Source organism: Mauremys mutica, chromosome 16 (genome assembly GCF_020497125.1).
Source record: "Mauremys mutica isolate MM-2020 ecotype Southern chromosome 16, ASM2049712v1, whole genome shotgun sequence".
In the NCBI taxonomy this organism is placed as follows: Eukaryota; Metazoa; Chordata; order Testudines; family Geoemydidae; genus Mauremys; species Mauremys mutica.
This window is the reverse complement of record NC_059087.1, coordinates 10,136,465-10,154,032: the sequence shown is the minus strand read 5'-3', so window position 1 is coordinate 10,154,032 and position 17,568 is coordinate 10,136,465. Positions and strand designations below refer to the sequence as shown.

The following is a 17,568-nucleotide window of genomic DNA, read 5'->3' as shown; positions in this document are numbered from 1 at the left end:
TGAAAACCAGGCCCTAATTGTACCGTACTTGTCATCCAGTTGTTTATTGATGCATGTAATTTTTTTCATTGGTACATAGGACTGAAAGGGACCTACTGGGTCATGGAGTCATGCTTCTCCTGCTATCTCCATCATGTCATTAAGGCATCCCATAAAGATAGTCTTTGGTAGGTACATTGGAGAGGTAGGTTGATTTTTATCATTTGATTGTAGGGCTGTTTATGGGCAACGTAACTGTAGATTCTGGAGTTAGACACAAGAATTTTTTCTATGTATAAAGGTCCATGTTCTGATACACTAACTTGCACTGAGTAGAACCCGACAACATGATTTATCTCCCTGGAGTCTCCTGGTTTAGGAAGACGCCACTCGATGTCAGAGCCAAAGTCATTCCCCATCAATACCATTCAGGACAATATGTCACTTCTGAAAATTTCTCCTTTACTACTGCTGCGATTTTCAATGTGGTTTATGGGAGTTACGTGCCCAAAATCTATTAAAATTCAGCATCCGGCCTCTTTGATGATCCCAGCTTACAGCCCAGGCACCTGTTCACTATCAGATAAATGCCATGAAATTAGAAATAAAGGTGTTTTTAATAAAGAAAGCAATAGTAATGGATCCTATTAGGGCAAACACAGTTGACTCTTTGGCATTGGTGGCTGCCACTTTGTGCATTGGGGACCCAAATCTGTTCCTATTGAGATCAGTGAGAGAAGGCTTGGACATATATGTAACTCTGATTTCAGTTCCTGTATTGACTATGGGAGCCAGGATGGTTTTGTGCTTAAAGGTAGCATACTGGGCTACAGGAGAGCTGCATTATGTTTTGGACTTTGGGCAAGTCACATAAGCCATCTGTCTCAGGTCCCCATCTCTAAAATGGGGCTAATAATCTACCTCAATAGTGCGTTGTGAGGATAATTAATAGAAGATGCTCAGATACCATCCTCATGTGCACCCCAGGAATCCTATAAATACATAAAATAATTATTCTAGAGTCACACCAGCATAGTAGCAAAAAGAATCTAGCCCACAATTTGCATTGGGAAATGCACAGGCAAGGGGGTTAATCTTAAACCCACTTCCCAAAACTACAAGCATATTTCACACAACTATAGGAGTGTTCTTACTAAAACTGTGGAACGTTGGATGATGTGCACCATGTGCAGATCCTTTGCATTTTAGCCCCTGCAAATGATCACTACCATTTTCCCAGTGACTCAGTATGGAAACAATGGGCTGGACTGGCATATCATACATAGGACTGTATGAAACATTTGTTTCAAAGCTTGAAAATCCACCCCGATGTGGGCAGCGGGTGCCCAAGGAGTGAAACCCCACATGTTCTTGGTTTGCCAATATAGTGCATGCAACTCCCGAGCCTATCACACCACACACACCCGTGGCCCATCACCTTCATTTTTGTGTGATTAAAATAGTAGAGTCGAACTGAAGAATCACATGAGCAATCTGTTTATTTCTATGTTAGAGTTCACAGGTTTCACAATGTCACTCAAGTGCTTCTTTGCTGGAGAGTGAAGTCTTATTTCTGAACTCTGTCCTATAGAAAATGACCAACTTTAAAAAATGGCACATTTAATGATGTAAACTGAGGCTTGAATAACTTAATCAGTATACAAATTACACAATTATAAAAGTCATCTGTCATTGTCTTAATTTACAGTTTATTTTGTACAGGTTTCATTATGTTATACATCTAAGACTTACCATACTGTATAAATATTTTGGGCATGATGAATATACATATTCAGTGTTGTAGATTCAGTAGTTAGCTTATGCATTTCACTATAGACTAGTCAGTGTATTTCAATGTAGTGTATACAATATGTATTTCAGAAAGGAGCATATCGTCTATGAATATTTGGTATCCCATTCATGATGCACTCCACCTTGAAATACAGATTGTATCCCATTATATAATATACTATTTCTACTGAATCATTATGGCTGAAAGATTTTCTTCTACGTTCCTCAATAAGAGCTAAGGAACAGCAGCTGGCACCATTATGAAGCTGTATCATTCTACATCAAGAGGAGTAGGGGGACCTGTTTTCCCAAATTTGTATTTAAATCAGGAAGTGTGCATAGACAAGCCATATGGAGCTAGTCTATAATGTCCAAATGAAATATAATAGTTCTGCACAGTTGGAAATGAATTCTTTCTTCAGTATTCTCCATGGGCCAGATCTTCAGCTGGTGGAGCTAACCACTCAATGATTTACAGTAGCTGAGAGTTTGGCATTTTACAGTTCTAAAGTTGCTAAGAATCAACATATTCAGTTAATCTTCCCTTGTATGGATGGTTTGCAGGGAAGGGGCGGGGGGAGGGGGGTGACAAAAACACCCTCTATGCAACATATTTCCTTTTCTTTATGTAGAACAGTATGCATCACAAATATGAGTTGTTTATTCTGTATGGAGCCATAGGAGTTTCTTATCTCTGCAGCTACTGAGGCTTAATAGTTGTGGACATAGCAATCTAGTTATTATTAGAGGATTTTGAGAGAGACCCAGGTAGGTTTTAGTCATTTGAAGTTTCTTGATGATATATAATCTGCCTCCAAATGTCATTCCTTCCTTTGGTTAATAATTAGCCTTAGAAATATTTATTTGATGTTCTTTCGCTTGATCTGCAAATAATGTTCATTTCACAGGAGCGGTACTTTTTAACACCGGTGTAGATCCAGAGTGACTCCGCTGCTTTTAATGGTGTCGCTCTGCATTTACACCACTGCAATGAGGGGACACTTTGGACATTCTCATTTTCTCAGTTTTTGTTGTCCTTGTTTTTTTTATTCTTTGGCCTTGTGCATTTTTATTTATTGTCACTTTCGATTTCTGAACTTTCATGTAGCATGTTAGATCTTATAAAGTTTAACTATAACATATTTTTGTAGTTCCAGAGCATTTTCCATCTTCGTCAGATTCTATGTATTGGTGTGGCAGGCTAAATTCTGGTTCCCATTGTTTTGTTTTTGTTTACTGAGTTTTTGTTAACAACTGTAGTTCTTTTACTTATCTTTTTAACTGTTTGTATTTTGTAACTGACGATGTCTAGGCGGACTTGCTGTGTGTGACTCCTGCATATTACAAAGATCAAGGCTCCAAAACCAAACAAATCCTGGACTAAAGAATGGGTTGGCCTAAGTGAAATTCTTTGTCAGCTCAGCTAACAGCCATGCTAGACTATAAATTCCTCTTATATGCTCTGTATTTTTCCACTTCATCATTTATTTTATATGTGCACACAATGAAACACCAGCGTGGGAATGTGTGCACTCTACTTTTAGTGATCCTGGTCTCACGGCTACATAACTTTTAATGCGAAACACACAAAAATTACCATTTTGCACTTTTCAAGGCTTTTTCTTAGAGGGAAGACTTTCAGTATAAACAGTGTGGTTTCTGACTCTGGTGTGATATTAACATACTGGTCCTGAATCAGCAAAATACTTAAGTCACTTTGGAATCAATGGGACTTAAGAATATGCTTAAGTACTTTGCTGAATCTGGATGGACTCTAAGCAGTTTGCTGAACTGAGTGGGTAACTACTTATGCATTAGCCAAATACAGAAAAATATGGAGGAGCTGAATTTTATAAAGATTTTCTGGTTTTATTAATCAGGTTCACAATAGCAATCAAGACTTCTCTAGCAATCCTTGCTCAATTGGAAAAGGAGAGACTATGTGTTAAATATCTTGAGCGTTAGTTTACTAAGATATGTGGTACATCTGAACTCACACTAAAGTGCCATTATGTTCATTATTTTGGGAGAGTGGGGGGAGGTGAGGCAGTTGCCTTTGGATCAGGTGTCAATTACATTTTCTCATGGATGGGACCAATGTACTGTTTTGCTTCTCTTAGACATTTCATGCAAAAAGGTTTCTTTGCTACAATTTTCAACACACTTCAATCGTACTTCAATGTAAAAATGCATATAATGTTTGTGGAATGGAAGCTTTGAATCTCCAGCATTCCTGTCAAGTTTGGGAATAGCCATTATATAAGTGTGTCTGGTATTTTCTTTTGTTATGGAGCTTGTTGTAAAGGTTTTCTCTGTACCAGACATATGATTAGAGATGGCTTTTAGACAGGGCCATTGTAGATGGATGTCTGTGTACTGGTAAACTGCAGCATCAGTACATATATAGTACAGTGTAATACCAGTTTCAGGCCTTTGCTTATTTCTCAGGCAATTTGCTTCCTATTCAGTCTATTTCAATACTACGTTTGCATTTATCATGAAAACAGCATGTGTTGCCCACAAAGAATTTCCATAAGTGTTGTTTCATTGGAGGAATTTTGCTTTAAAGTGTGTTCTGCTTTGTTTTAAGTTATTTTTCATATTGTCAATGACAAAAATAAACCCAGGGCTGCTTCTTGATTTTTATTTTCCAGGGTTTATTGTTGTATATACAGTTCCCTGTAAAAAGATACAACCCTTTTCCAGTGTGAGATTTCTAATTTGTTTCTACATTTCAAATATTAAAGATTTGCATGGGAAGGACAAAGATAATCAGTGATGAAGAGGTATCCTTTAGAGCTGATGCACATGAATAGAAAACCTGAATAACTGTAAATATACTGTGGAACACTTTGGTACAACCAAAAAAAAATAATAATAATCTCTAAAGAAAATATTTAATGTTCCCTAAATCAAACCATCTTCATAAACAATACAGATAAGAAATTAACCACATGTGGGTGTTTGTATCTGTAAAATATAAAGAGACTACTTGGCTGCATTGCTCACAGGCAAATAAAATTGGACAGATTCATTCAGATCTCTTTTAAAGTAAGCCTAGTCTCAGGCTGTACGCAAGAAATATCCACTGTGCTTTACAAAGAAAAATCAACCAAAAAATCCCTTGTTTTCTGAATCACTGTTTATCATGAGTTGACAAACAAACGTAGTCTCCTCTGAGTCTGAGCACATTTAGCTAGTACCAGGCAGTATATGAAAACAGTCATCATGTGCGACACCTCCAACACCTACATGTAGCTGTTTCAGGGCCACATCCTGGTTTATAGTGAAACAGGATTAACTCAGCCAGCCTCTTGTACCCGCTCGATGATGTGCAGTTATTGTCTTGGAACCTCCAAAAGTTAGATTCCTTTGTAACCTCCTATTGCTCACTGGACTGACTGCTCCACTATCCATAAAACAGAAGGCATAAAGGTGAATACAAACATAAGAAAGTATTTTACATATTGTCTTGGAGTCTTTCCATATAGTCTCTAAGTTCCTTGGAATCGCCAAGATTCATATCTTGACATACCCATTTAATATTATCGTCACTGTCAAATAGAATTGAATTGGTGTAAGGACCTCCATCCTCTGGCAGTATCGTGGTATAGGAAGTGAACTTGACCCGCTTCCGTTTTGGCCCGGAAGGATTTATAGGTTCACTTTTAACTTCTTTCTCACAAGCATACTCACAAGATCTGAGGATCTGGTTATGGAAAGTCTTCTGCGAGCTCCCATTAAGGAGAAAATTGCTTTCTTCAAACTGCATCCCTCTGTCAATCATGGTAGTGCACTCCTCTGAGGGAAGCGAAATGTCAACGGGGTTTTCCAAGAGTTCAATCTCGTTTCCAAGCCAGACCCAGTCATGAGAATGTGGGATGTTGCCTTGCTCACTCACAGCAAACCTTTTGTGTCTATACTTCCAAGCAAATGCCACGCAGTTAATTAAGAAGACCAAAATTGCTAGGCAGAAAACACACAGCAGGGCATACATGCCAATCTCCAAATCAGTTAACCCTCTAGAAGTCAATGCAAGGTCATTGGGATTATTTTGTCCTGGTACCTCCACTTGGGTAGGAAAACTGGTGAAAGCAGTTGGGTTATTTTGGAGGCCATCCTCATGAGCCTTTTTCTGATCAATGGGAGATTTGGAAGTTGTGCTTTTGTTAGCATTGTCTTCATGATTGACGAAGGTTCCATGTTTCGCCCATTCTTGCACTGTCCTCTCCTGTTCTGCCGTGTTCTCTATAGCATTGTTCAGATGGTGGTTAAACTCTCTATCTACATCATCAACGTTGTTGGTCCTTCCTTTGTGGTCAGAATCTTTCTGACCAAATTTCACTTTGACATTTCCTTTCCCAACAGCCAGAATGCTCTTTCGCTTCGTCTTCTGGCAAGGTTCACTGATCATCATTTCAATTTTAATCAGGGGTCCTTGCCCATCACCCTCTGCAACTACCAGAGGCCACTTTGACTGAAGGTTTTGCTGGGAAGATACCACCATCTCATCCAGCGAAGTGACCGTGACAGAAAAATCCTTGGCGTCATAAATATCTAAAGGTGTCACAGAGCCATCACTGAACAAAATCCAAGCACTGACTATGGCTTCCTAGAAGAGGGAAAGGGGAGAAATAATAGTTTGAAAGTTAAGGCACCATGTTCTTGGGTTTTGAGAGCTTACACTTACTTGACACCAGTGAAATAAATATACTGTGTAGCTTTGTTTATGGTTGTTGTTTTTTGTTTGGTTGGTTTTTACAAAAATGCTTCAACTCAGCTTCTGGTTTTGTGTGCTCTGTTCCATTTAGATATTCATCTTATTTGCAGGTGCACGCTAATAAAATGTGCTTGCAAAACCATGCCCACAGTTATTTCTGGGTATGAAGTGAGAAGTCACTTTTCAACATCAAAGCCCATTGTTGAAAATAATCAGATTTCCAAAATCATGATTTTTAATAAATTTAGAAAAATGTCATATAACAAGGGACATGTTGAAAATGCTCCTTGGCTTTAACCTTCTGTGTAATATAATGCACTTGTATACATTCTAGGTGTGGTGTTCATGCTCAGTTTATTTAAACAGAATGCATTGTGAAACCGATTTGAATGAAATATTTCCCATTTTCAATCAGAGTGTTTCTTACTATGCAATGGTATGTGAAAGGTATAGAAAGGGTTGTCGTTCCTTTTGGACACCGCAAAAACACTTACGGAAATGTGCTGCTGCTTACACTGGGAGGATCGTTTAATCAAACTCAGTGTTTTTCACAGCAGGATTAATCATGCTACAAACATAGTTGCACATGACCTACCTCACTATCAAAACATAACTCCTTTGATTAATGGGGGAAAATCTTACCTGCTTCTGTAGGACCAGATTCTACCACTCTGTCTCACACCGAGTTATAGACCCTACTCATTTCAGAGTTTCATTTTCACTCTCGGTACTACTTACAGAATAAAGTGAGCCCAAAGAAGGGTGGCTGAATCTCATCCATCTCATCTGAATGAATGGGCCTGATCACGCAAATACCATACTACTTAGTCTGTCTAAGGGCTGCAGGGGTTGAACCCATAGAAGGTCTCAAAACTCTCAGAGAAGATTTCAGCCATGCAAATCAGTGAGATGGTCACGTTGAGCTAAGAGCCTCCCTTGGCTATACTGGTCCAAATCAAGAGGGAACAAGGTATCGTGATGGGAATCTTGCCCCTAGCTAGGTAGCCAGGATCCTTCCATAGCACACTGGAGTACCTTGGGAAGTACACATACCCACTACAATGACACACTCCTCTTCCCCAATGGGGTGTGGTCCTCTGGAAGGAGGTGTATGCTCACCCAGCTGCCATGAGCAACATGCATTGCTAGGAATCTTGGATTAGGTGCATGGCCAATCTGTTACACATGTGGTTAGGGTCTTTGGGTGGGAGTAGGCCAGCAGTGAGTAAGCTACAATGGGGAACTGTGTCTTAAGCTGCATGAGACATCCTGCTTTTCAAACAGGTATATGTTATACACGCTGCATAGCTATACAGGAGGCTTTTGCCTGGCATCCTACAAAACACAGTAAACAAACCAATTATAATTATAATTATCAATACTATTTTGGACCATACCTGTTTTGGGGTATGAAGAATATCGCAAGCAGATGCTGTGGCAACAATAGCTCTCTTATTTCCTTTGCTTATTTGTAAAGACAGGGACAAGCCTGCTACTAGTTGTACTCCTAGATCTGTGATTGTTACGCGGTCATCTAGCACGATCACAGTCTTCTCAGCCAAGATGGAATCAGAGAGAGGCGACAGTACCTTCAAAAAGCAAGTATGCCTTCTTGTTTTAAGCAACAAGTGACTCAATGTTATAAAACAGAGTAACTAGATTTTCAATTCAGTTCTGTGTTTGTTGCCTTCATTATAAGGTATAATTGATGTTTCCCAAAACATTATATCCATTTGCCATTTAATTACTATATATACCAAAAATAGTTTTATTAAACATGTCATTATTTTTAAATTACAGCCTCATCCCTGGGCAGCATGGTACAGAATGGAGATTAATGAACTAAACTGAATGTATTTGATTTTTTAAAAAAATATATAGTTACATTTACAATTTCTGTAAAATCTCCAATTAATATAATTACACGGCTGGCTATTGAATAATACTGATACTGTAATTTGACAGACGAGAAATTCAGAGTCTTCTGGCCTCAGAATATAATACCTGTAAGAGCTCAGCTGGGCCGATCTCTTTAAAAAGACAGAGGTCCAGATTGCCAAAGGTGTTTAGGTGCTTAAATATGCTATTGGGATTGGCAAATGTGCCTAAGTGAATTAGGCACTAAACACCCAATGGGAGTTAGTTACCTAACCTGCTTAGGTGCTCTTCTAAATCCCAGTTGATGGCTAAATACCTTTGGAAATCTAGCCCAGGGATGTTTATTCCACTGCCTATGAAGTCATTGGGAGTCTTTCTATTCACTGAGTGTTGGTTCATGCCCAAAATGTTGCTGTCCTTTTATTTTAGGTCCAAAATATAGATTTTGTATACAAGGATATAAAGGGAGGTTTTGTAAGCCAATACAGAAAGAAACAGTTCATGATCTTTGAATTAAATATCAATAATTTTAAGTTCCCGCTATCATTTTGTAAACACAAAATGCCACATTTTCAAAGGTATTTAAGCATCTACAGCTAAAGATAGTTGTCAGGTGGCATTTTCAAAGAAGTTAAGTGCCTAACCTGCTTAGGTGCGTTTGAAAATCCCATTAGCCGCCTCTCTGCAGCTTTAGGTACATAAATACCTTTGAAAAACTGTCCCAAACTGCATTGTGTTGCTGTAATTAAGAATCAAGCAATGAAAATGACTGGAAACAAAAGTGAAACCTATTCGACTTCTGTGTTAAATTAATGTTTGCCCCAGACATAATAGCCTTTTATATTATGGCCAGTAATCAACTGCTCTCATCCCAAATTCTATATAGGTATATTTTGAGCTGTTACCTGAACTGTGGTTATCCCATGATCACGACCAACTAGTACCCGTCCGTCCTGTAATTTAGCAATCTTAGGCTCTTCCACCTTCATGAAATTGGTCACGAGATCCGTGATGTCAAATTGCCACTCAGAGCCCAGCATATAGGTCAGCTGGCCTCCAAAATCGGAAGACTCTGCTACAAACTGTGTGAGGACTCGCACCATGGCGTGCTGGTACTGAAGGGTGCAGCCTCTGCCCTTCCTCTCATCATCCTCTTCATCATCACTGTCACGGGTAGGCCTGTAAATGGATGGGTATTTATTATCCTTAATTCTCAGGATCACATTACAGCCTTCAAAACTTCCACCCGAGTAGCAAGTCAATATATTAGGGCTAGTCTACACTTACCGTCCAGGTCGACGCGGTGAGTTCGACTTCTCGGAGTTCGAACTATCGCGTCTGATCTAGACGCGATAGTTCGAACTCCAGAAGCGCCGCGGTCGACTCCGGTACTCCACCACTGCAAACGGCGGTGGCGGAGTCGACCTTGGAGCCGCGGAGTTCAACCCCGCCGCGTCTGGACGGGTGAATAGTTCGAATTAGGGTACTTCGAATTCAGCTACGCTATTCACGTAGCTGAATTTGCGTACCATAATTCGAACCCCCTTTTTAGTGTAGACCAGGCCTTAGTCTTTTCATTATCATCTCCCAGCCTGGTGAGGGGTGAGAAAATGGATTTTGATGCCTCAGCTGGAAAACTTGAATGACAATTTTGCACAGCTGTTTTATAATGTCCCAGTTAGAAGCCACACTCCGTTGTGGCCAGCAGAGAATCGTCGTCAGATTTTTGGATACTTTTCCAAATTGAACCTCTCTGACCCTTTAAGGCATTTGCATCATTGCTGAAGATCCAGTGAGTCTAGAACCTGTTCTATTTTTTCATCAGATGCTCAAATCCTCAAGGTGACTAAGAAAAACATCATGAAAAGTTTGACAGTAGGAGCTACGGTACCCCTCCCCCCGCTCCCCGTGCATGCTGATGGTTGCAGATCGGCCTTGGGGGAAGTGGAGGCTACATCTGCATAACAGGGGTGGCAGCTGCCACTTCTTAAGCGTGACCCGTTCTGCAGCACCTTCGTGGCAGTCTCTTTGCTCATGTACTGCGAAGGTACAATACATTCAGGGACCCCTGCTTAGATCATGCTCCTCCTTTAGCCACCTCCCCAGCTCACAGAGCCATGTGAATATAAGACATATGACATTACTATTTAATCTTAAATATAATCCTGTTCATTTGGGGAACTGGACAGGTATAATTCAATGCAACACCATGCAGGAGTTCAGATAAACAGAACCCAACACTTCCATAGGTAATCAGCATATCAATAAATACCTAACATCATATGATGTGCAAATAGCAGTATGAGGCTCCTGGCTGGCTGTGCCATCACTCACAGCTATGCTCAATAGGACCATTAGAGACACCTGCTTTATAATTTTCTAATTATCTCCCCACATACTGTAATAATTGCAGCTATGCAGTTAAAGGTTCCTATTGGCTTTCTACAAAGTATCACAATGACTTGTACGTGAATATTGCTGTTCATACACAGAGCAACATTTTCCATGCTTTAAACACTGTTTTTTCATTGATTCACTTTACACCCTAGGACAAGCACACAGATTCTCTAATTGAACCATTTTTGTTGTCTTGAAAGTCAGCTATTAAGCACTGGGTGGTCACACTTTCTCTCATTATGCCCTCCTGCTGTGGAATTTGTTGCCTAGAAATATTTGATTTCACTCCTTTTTTTGTAACCATTTCTAAAGCTGGGATGGGGAAGAATCCTCTTATTTTTCCTGGGGCTTGGGGAAGTATTTTCGTATTTGCTATGTTCTTTTATCTCTTTGAAATACACAAATTATGAAAAAGCTATTATAAAACACAATTGTTGTTGTAAGTGGTCTTACAACAAAGTTAGCAACCAATAAGTTGAAAAAGGCTCTAAAAAATCCACATCCTTCGGCGTGCTAGAACCGGGAAAATCCTGGTGTTCTGTAAATCAGTGTACTGATGTATGCAGCAACGCGTCCAGAGTATACATCATTGAATAGTGTTGTTGTAGCCAGGTTGGTTCCAGGTTATTAGAGAGACAAGGCAGGTGAGGTAATATCTTGGTAACATCAGGCTGGAAGAAGAGCTCCATGTAGAATCTTCACAGAAAGGAAAAGTCTGCAGGGATTCTTGAATTTTTTCACATTATGAGCTACATCTCCATTGGAAAGATTGTCTCATAGACACCTCTCCTCCCCTGTGTGATCCTGCAAGCCAGCTCCACTCCTACCGACAAATGAATAACACATCCACGTGGGCAATGCAGCAACTGTTCACATGAGAAAGTTAATCTTAGGGAAGTTTCATAGAATCATAAAAATGTAGGACTGGAAGGGACCTCGATAGGTTACCTAGTCCAATCCTCTGCAATGAGGCAGGACTGAGTATTAGCTAGACCATCTCTGACAGGTGTTTGTCTAACCTGCTCTAAAAAACCTCCAATGACAGAGATTCCACAATCTCCCTAGGTAATATGTTCGAGTGCTCAACTACCTTCACAGTTAGGAAGTTTTTTCCTAATGTGTAATCTAAATCTCCTTTGCTGCAATTTAAAGCCATTACTTCTTGTCCCATCCTCGGTGGTTAAGGAGATTAATTTATCACCCTCCTCTTTATAAGCCTGTCTCGTTCACCTGCACAAGTTGCGCCAATAAAAGATATTACCTCAACCCGCCCCCCTTGTCTGCCTAATATCATTGAATAAATTTCTCTAATATCATTGAATAGTTACTTCACTGAAACCAATGGCATTTACACTCAGGAAGAATGTGGCATATTATATTTTAACAAAGGGATATTGAAGAATGACTTACAGCAGGATCATGCAAAAAGCAGTGCAAATCCTATGCACAGAAATTTATTTCACGCCAGCAGAAATAAACAGATATCCAAGGCAGATTTTCAAAATTGCTCTAAGCCCACAACTAGGGCCAGCTATTCCCATTCAGGCACCAACATAAATGGGCAGATTTTCAGAACTCTCAGCACCCACTTCAGAACTCTCATCTTAAAGAGATCTTTGGAAAATCTGACCAGTTATTTCAGTTCCTCGACAGGAGCTGTTGGTTGCTGAGCTCTTAAGAAAATCTGTCCCCTCTAGGAATTTTCTTTTTTTTTTCAATAATCTGACCCCATAAAATGAGACGCAATGTAACCCAGATCTGAATCCGCCATGATGGGATTTTGCAAGATCAAAAACTGAGGTTTTGCAAAACCCAAATCTGGCCTGTTTCTCATTTAGAGAAAAGAGAAACAATCAATCTTTTACTACTCTGATGCAATTAATATCTTTTATCTAAATTAATATCTAATATCTAAAACTTTTATTTTATTTAGAGGCTTTTCTGTTCCAGAACCACGAGTCCTGGCCTCTGCCATCACAAAATGAAATCTGGCCTCCATCAGCTGATGGGTCCCACTCAAGCAAAACAAATGTGATGGGAAGAGAGCTAAACTGCCCCAGCCAGTTCAGGGCGTTGGAGGCTGTAAAATACTATAAAAGAACCTGTCCCCCCACCCATTCATTGAGCTGGGCAGATATAGCTAAGAAAGGGATGAACTTTCAGAGAGTTCTCATTCTTAGACCAACCCTTTCTAGTTAAGGCAGATGGACTCCTGTTGGTTCTCACTGAGCATCCCATCTCTGTCTTTGTTGCCATATTCAGATTTGTTCTATCAATACTAAGCAATGGGCCCGGACCCTGGGTATGTTCCTGAGCCGCTAGCCCATGCTGTCTCAGCTTCACTGCTATTGTTATTCGAGCTAGCCAGATCAAAACTACATGGGCTGCTGTCACACCTCTGATTGCCATGTAGACGTCCCCTTCAATTCGATTTTAAAATGGGTGCTTATAGATTTGTGTTTTCCTTATTATTTTCACATACAAAATGTCTGACTCTGTCTGACTCACCTGTGTGTTGCCGCTATTAAAGTTTAGTCTGCTGACTGAACCTGCAGATGACTAGAATTGTTCACAGGGAAAATATATTCAGTTTCCATTCAAAATGGGTAGGGTGGGGATGGGGGAAATCAGCCAGCTCCATTCTGCTCGCTCCACAGAAATGTGAGCTGGGGGAGACAGATTGGTCAGTTTTGTGCAGATGACAGGAAGTCGCATGTCATGCTCCCTCTATTACCTGCGGTCTATGGAAGCCACTCCAACTCCCTGAGGTCAGCCCTGCAACAGGTCAGAAGAGCTTATGTTCTTGGCCACAGGAAGTGAAGCCAACGAGAAGCTGCTACCTGCAACATGCTGCTTTCTAGAGCTCACAGGTATCCCCCTGGGAGACAATGCTACCCCAACAAGCACTAGTGCCTGCAGAGCAGAGTGACTCCCCCAGGAGCTGTGCTACCAGTGAGTAGAGATCACTCCCATTATTTGCCCTCACTGCAGTCTCCAGACCTCTCCAGGCATGGGATCACCAGGGTTCATCTCCCTGGGAAAGGTTTTGTAATATAGCCCACTGTTGTTGTCATCTTAATATTTCTACATACGAGTCCACATTTCTTAGTACTTTCAAACTTTTCTGTTGCACAAACATGTAGAATGTTAGAAAAGTTTTGAGAGTACTTTAGATCTTAGAATGTCTGAGCCTAAGCCCACGCCCTGATGTAACGTTGGTGCAAAGGTGGAAACTGATGTGCCGGCAATTTCAGAACATGCTTTGCAAGTTTCCATTGCCAGGTGCCAATTCAAGTTGTCCTTCTTTAATTCAAGGGTGTTTTTAAACAAATGATATCCATTTCCACTTCAAAGCCACAACTCCCTGATTCAGTTAATAAGACAGAAGCTTTTCAATACTTTGCCTTCTTGGACCCAACAAAGTGTTTGAAATCCATCACATTAGATGGTCCTCATTGAGCCTTAACATCTTGTTAGTGATCTTAGTAGGCCTAAAATCCTTCCTTGAGCTCATTTTAAGATGTGTCCTCTTAAATGCAAGCTACTGCTTCATATTCCCTTTTTTTTCTGGTTACCTCTAAGGTTAGTGAGCCTTGTGCTTTGAATATCTTTCAGAATTCTGCTTATCCATATTTCTTGCTCCTTTACAAATGTATTCAGAAGATTTTTGCTTGTCTGGACTGCACCAAGGTTGCCAGAATTCCATTTCATTTACATTTCAGACAGATAAAATCCTTGCTAGAGGGTAGAGTTAAAACAACCCTGTTATAATGGTGCCTGCTAGCAATGATATAATCAGCGATCCGTCTGCTTTTCTATTATAGAGCTGTTCTACAAGTGGTTTAAGCTTGTCCATTTTAATTTTAATTTGCAACTAGGCATGCAGGTTCTCAAGCCAGCTGCTAAGGTTTTTTAACAGAAAAAGAGAAGCAGTGAATTTAGTTTAGCTGGTATTTGAATCTGAAATGCCCATAAAAAAGAAAATTTACCTTTTTAAGGCATTTTTGCAACACTACTAGATGCAGAAAAATCTGACTTTTTCAAATAGGAAACTTTACACCATTAGACCTTGATTTCTGGAAGCCACACAAGTCTGCTACACACATTCAACCCATTGTTTTTCATCAAGAAATATGATGTGGTATCTTCACGGATGTTGAAAATAAAATCTACCGTTCAAACTCTCTACACAGGAAGTTAAGCTGAATTCACTAAAAGGAATTCATTTAAAGGGAATTACTTAAAGCATGTTGAACCTCTGTGTGGATGATCTGATGCAGAAGTAATGTGGCCTTAGTTCACTTCAGCCTTAATTCACATTGGAAGGCTACTTCGCTTTTAAAAGCTACTTTATTCTGAATGAAAGTGTACACATAGAATCATAGAAATGTACGTCATAAAGGCCAGTCTCCTACGCTGAGGCAGGACCAAGTAAACATAGACCATCCCTGACAGGTGTTTGTTCAACCTGTTCTTAAAAACCTCTAATGATGGGGATTCCACAACCTCCCTTGGAAACTTATTCCAGAGCTTAACTACCCTCATAGTTAGCAAGTTTTTCCTAATAACTAACCTAAATCTCCTTTGATGCAGATTAAGCCCATTACTTCTTGGCCGACCTTCAGTGGACATGGAGAACAATTGATCACCGTTCTCTTTATAACAGCCCTTAACATAGTTGAAGACTTTCCCCCCAGTCTTTTTTCTCAAGATTCAACATGCCCAGTTTTTTTAACCTTTCCTCACAGGTCAGGTGTTCTAAACCTTTTGTCATTTTTGTTGCTCTCCTCTAGACTCTCTCCAATTTATCCACGTTTCCTAAAGTGTGGTGCCCAGAGAGGGCCACAGTACTCTAGCTGAGGCCTCACCACCAGTGAGTAGAGCAAGGCAATTACCTCCTACGTCTGACATACAACACTCCTGTTAATACACCCTCCTTCTGGACCTCAGGACAAGTGCATATGTTCTTGCTGTATATTGCAACATCTCCCTTTTTCCAAGCCTGGCCTTCCTGTCTATACCAATATTCCAGTCATGAGCCTTATCCCACCAAGTCAGTCTGTGATGCCAATTAAGTAATTATGTACTAATCCTTCCAGTTCTTCCTGTTTTATTCTCCATACTCCTTGCATTTGTGAATAGACAGATTCTCCCAATGGTTTCCTTCTTGTTTCTCCCGTGACCCTGCTGTAATTTCCATGTCCCATCCCCCCTCCGCGCCAACACTCAGCCTTTTGTTAAGGTCAAACGTTTGTCACCTGCCTCCTTTGAACCTCGTTTAAATCCCTTCTCGCTAGGTTGGTGAGCCAGTGCATGAAGATGCTCTTCCCCTCTCGGTCAGGTGGGCCCCCTCTCTTCCCACATAAGGGTTGAATTCACTTTAACTAAAACACTTTAAATTAACACTTTTAGTTAATTCAACTGAACTTTTCTGGTGTCCCCTTGTAGTTATGCCCCAAGCAGGTTCTGAGCAAATAACTCTCAGCCACCACAGACTGGAATTTAGATCCATCACCTTCTTTATGTAAAACTGTTATTGCATTTGGCCCTAAACCCCTTCAAAGTTCCTATGATTCTCCACAGGCTTTAGTCTTGGTGATGTTCAGTAGGGATAATTGCTGGGTGAAACAGGGTGTTTTGAATTCTATTGCTTAGTTTATGCTGAAGTATAAGCTGGACTAAGGCTGGGTCCCTGGGAGCCTCATGAAAATAGGGTGCTCTCATAGTAGGCAAACCCTGATTTAAACAGCAGAGGGATAGTTTCAGCTTGCTGTGGGAGGCTCTTGCCATGCGTTTCCCATTGATGCGCGCTGAAGCAACACGTCTCATGTAAATAGCTGAGAACTTCCAGGAGAGGATAATTATTTTCCGGGTGCATAATGAGACAGAATAAATGCTCTTGTTAGACTCTCGGACGCTATGCAGGCCTTGTGCTCACTCTATTATTTGACTTTAAGTTGAATATATTCCTTTCATTTGCTGAGATTATAGGCTTTTCTGCCGTTCATTCCACCAACGGTCTTCCTATTAGCATTCTGCTGCTCACGGGCTCCATACAGTACATTAGTCATGAGCATATACCTAGCCAGAGAACAGATTTTCATCTGGAAAATTGACTGCCCCTATTGAAAGTGGCATGCACCATAGATTAAATTATGCTTCTCCGTCTCATATGGATAAGTATATAAGTTCCTCCTATATTTATGGATTGGCATAGTAAGCCATATTTCTGCTTATACACAATGGAGACTGCTTTGTATACGCCGCTTCTTTAGAATAGCCCAAATCCTAAATTCCTCACTCAGTTCTGATGCAAGTTTCTACTGAAGTAAAAGCCATTTAATTCCGTACGGAGCAGGTGAAAACTTGCCATACCAATCCAAAGGGAGCAAGGAATTCAGGATGTCTGCCACTATGTTTATATTTTACTCTTCCTACTTTCCCTTGAGAAAAGTTGCACATAAGAAGATATTTAAGAAGACAGGATCAATTATTAGATGCATCTTACTATTACCCACAGTTATAGGCCCTCCATTACTATGGTATGTGGACAATAACATGGTATCAACAGACCCTTTCATTATAGGTAAGGCTAAGATTTTGTCATGGTTATTTTTTAGTAAAAGTCACCGACAGGTCACAGACAATAAACAAAAATGAACGGAAGCAGTGACCTGTCTGTGATTTTTGCTGCTACGGCTCCATGGTTTCCCCCACCACCCTGGTGGCTGGGAGGTTCCCCCTCCACACGCAGCAGGTGGAAGCTGCAAGGGGGGTCCCCCTCCACCCACGGTGGCTGGGAG

General features: G+C 40.4%; 1 protein-coding gene across 1 annotated transcript in view; it reads right to left on the bottom strand.

The window, feature by feature from the left end:
- Positions 1-1,536: 1,536 nt before the first annotated feature.
- The window catches only part of TMEM132B (transmembrane protein 132B), a 343,025-nt gene continuing 326,993 nt past the window's right edge, over positions 1,537-17,568 (bottom strand). The window contains exons 7-9 of the mRNA XM_044990538.1: positions 9,274-9,547; positions 7,888-8,079; positions 1,537-6,382 (exon numbers count right to left, since the gene is read on the bottom strand). Coding sequence (XP_044846473.1) covers positions 5,231-6,382; positions 7,888-8,079; positions 9,274-9,547 — 1,618 coding nt within the window. The 3' untranslated portion in view covers positions 1,537-5,230. The remainder of the gene's footprint in view (positions 6,383-7,887; positions 8,080-9,273; positions 9,548-17,568) is intronic.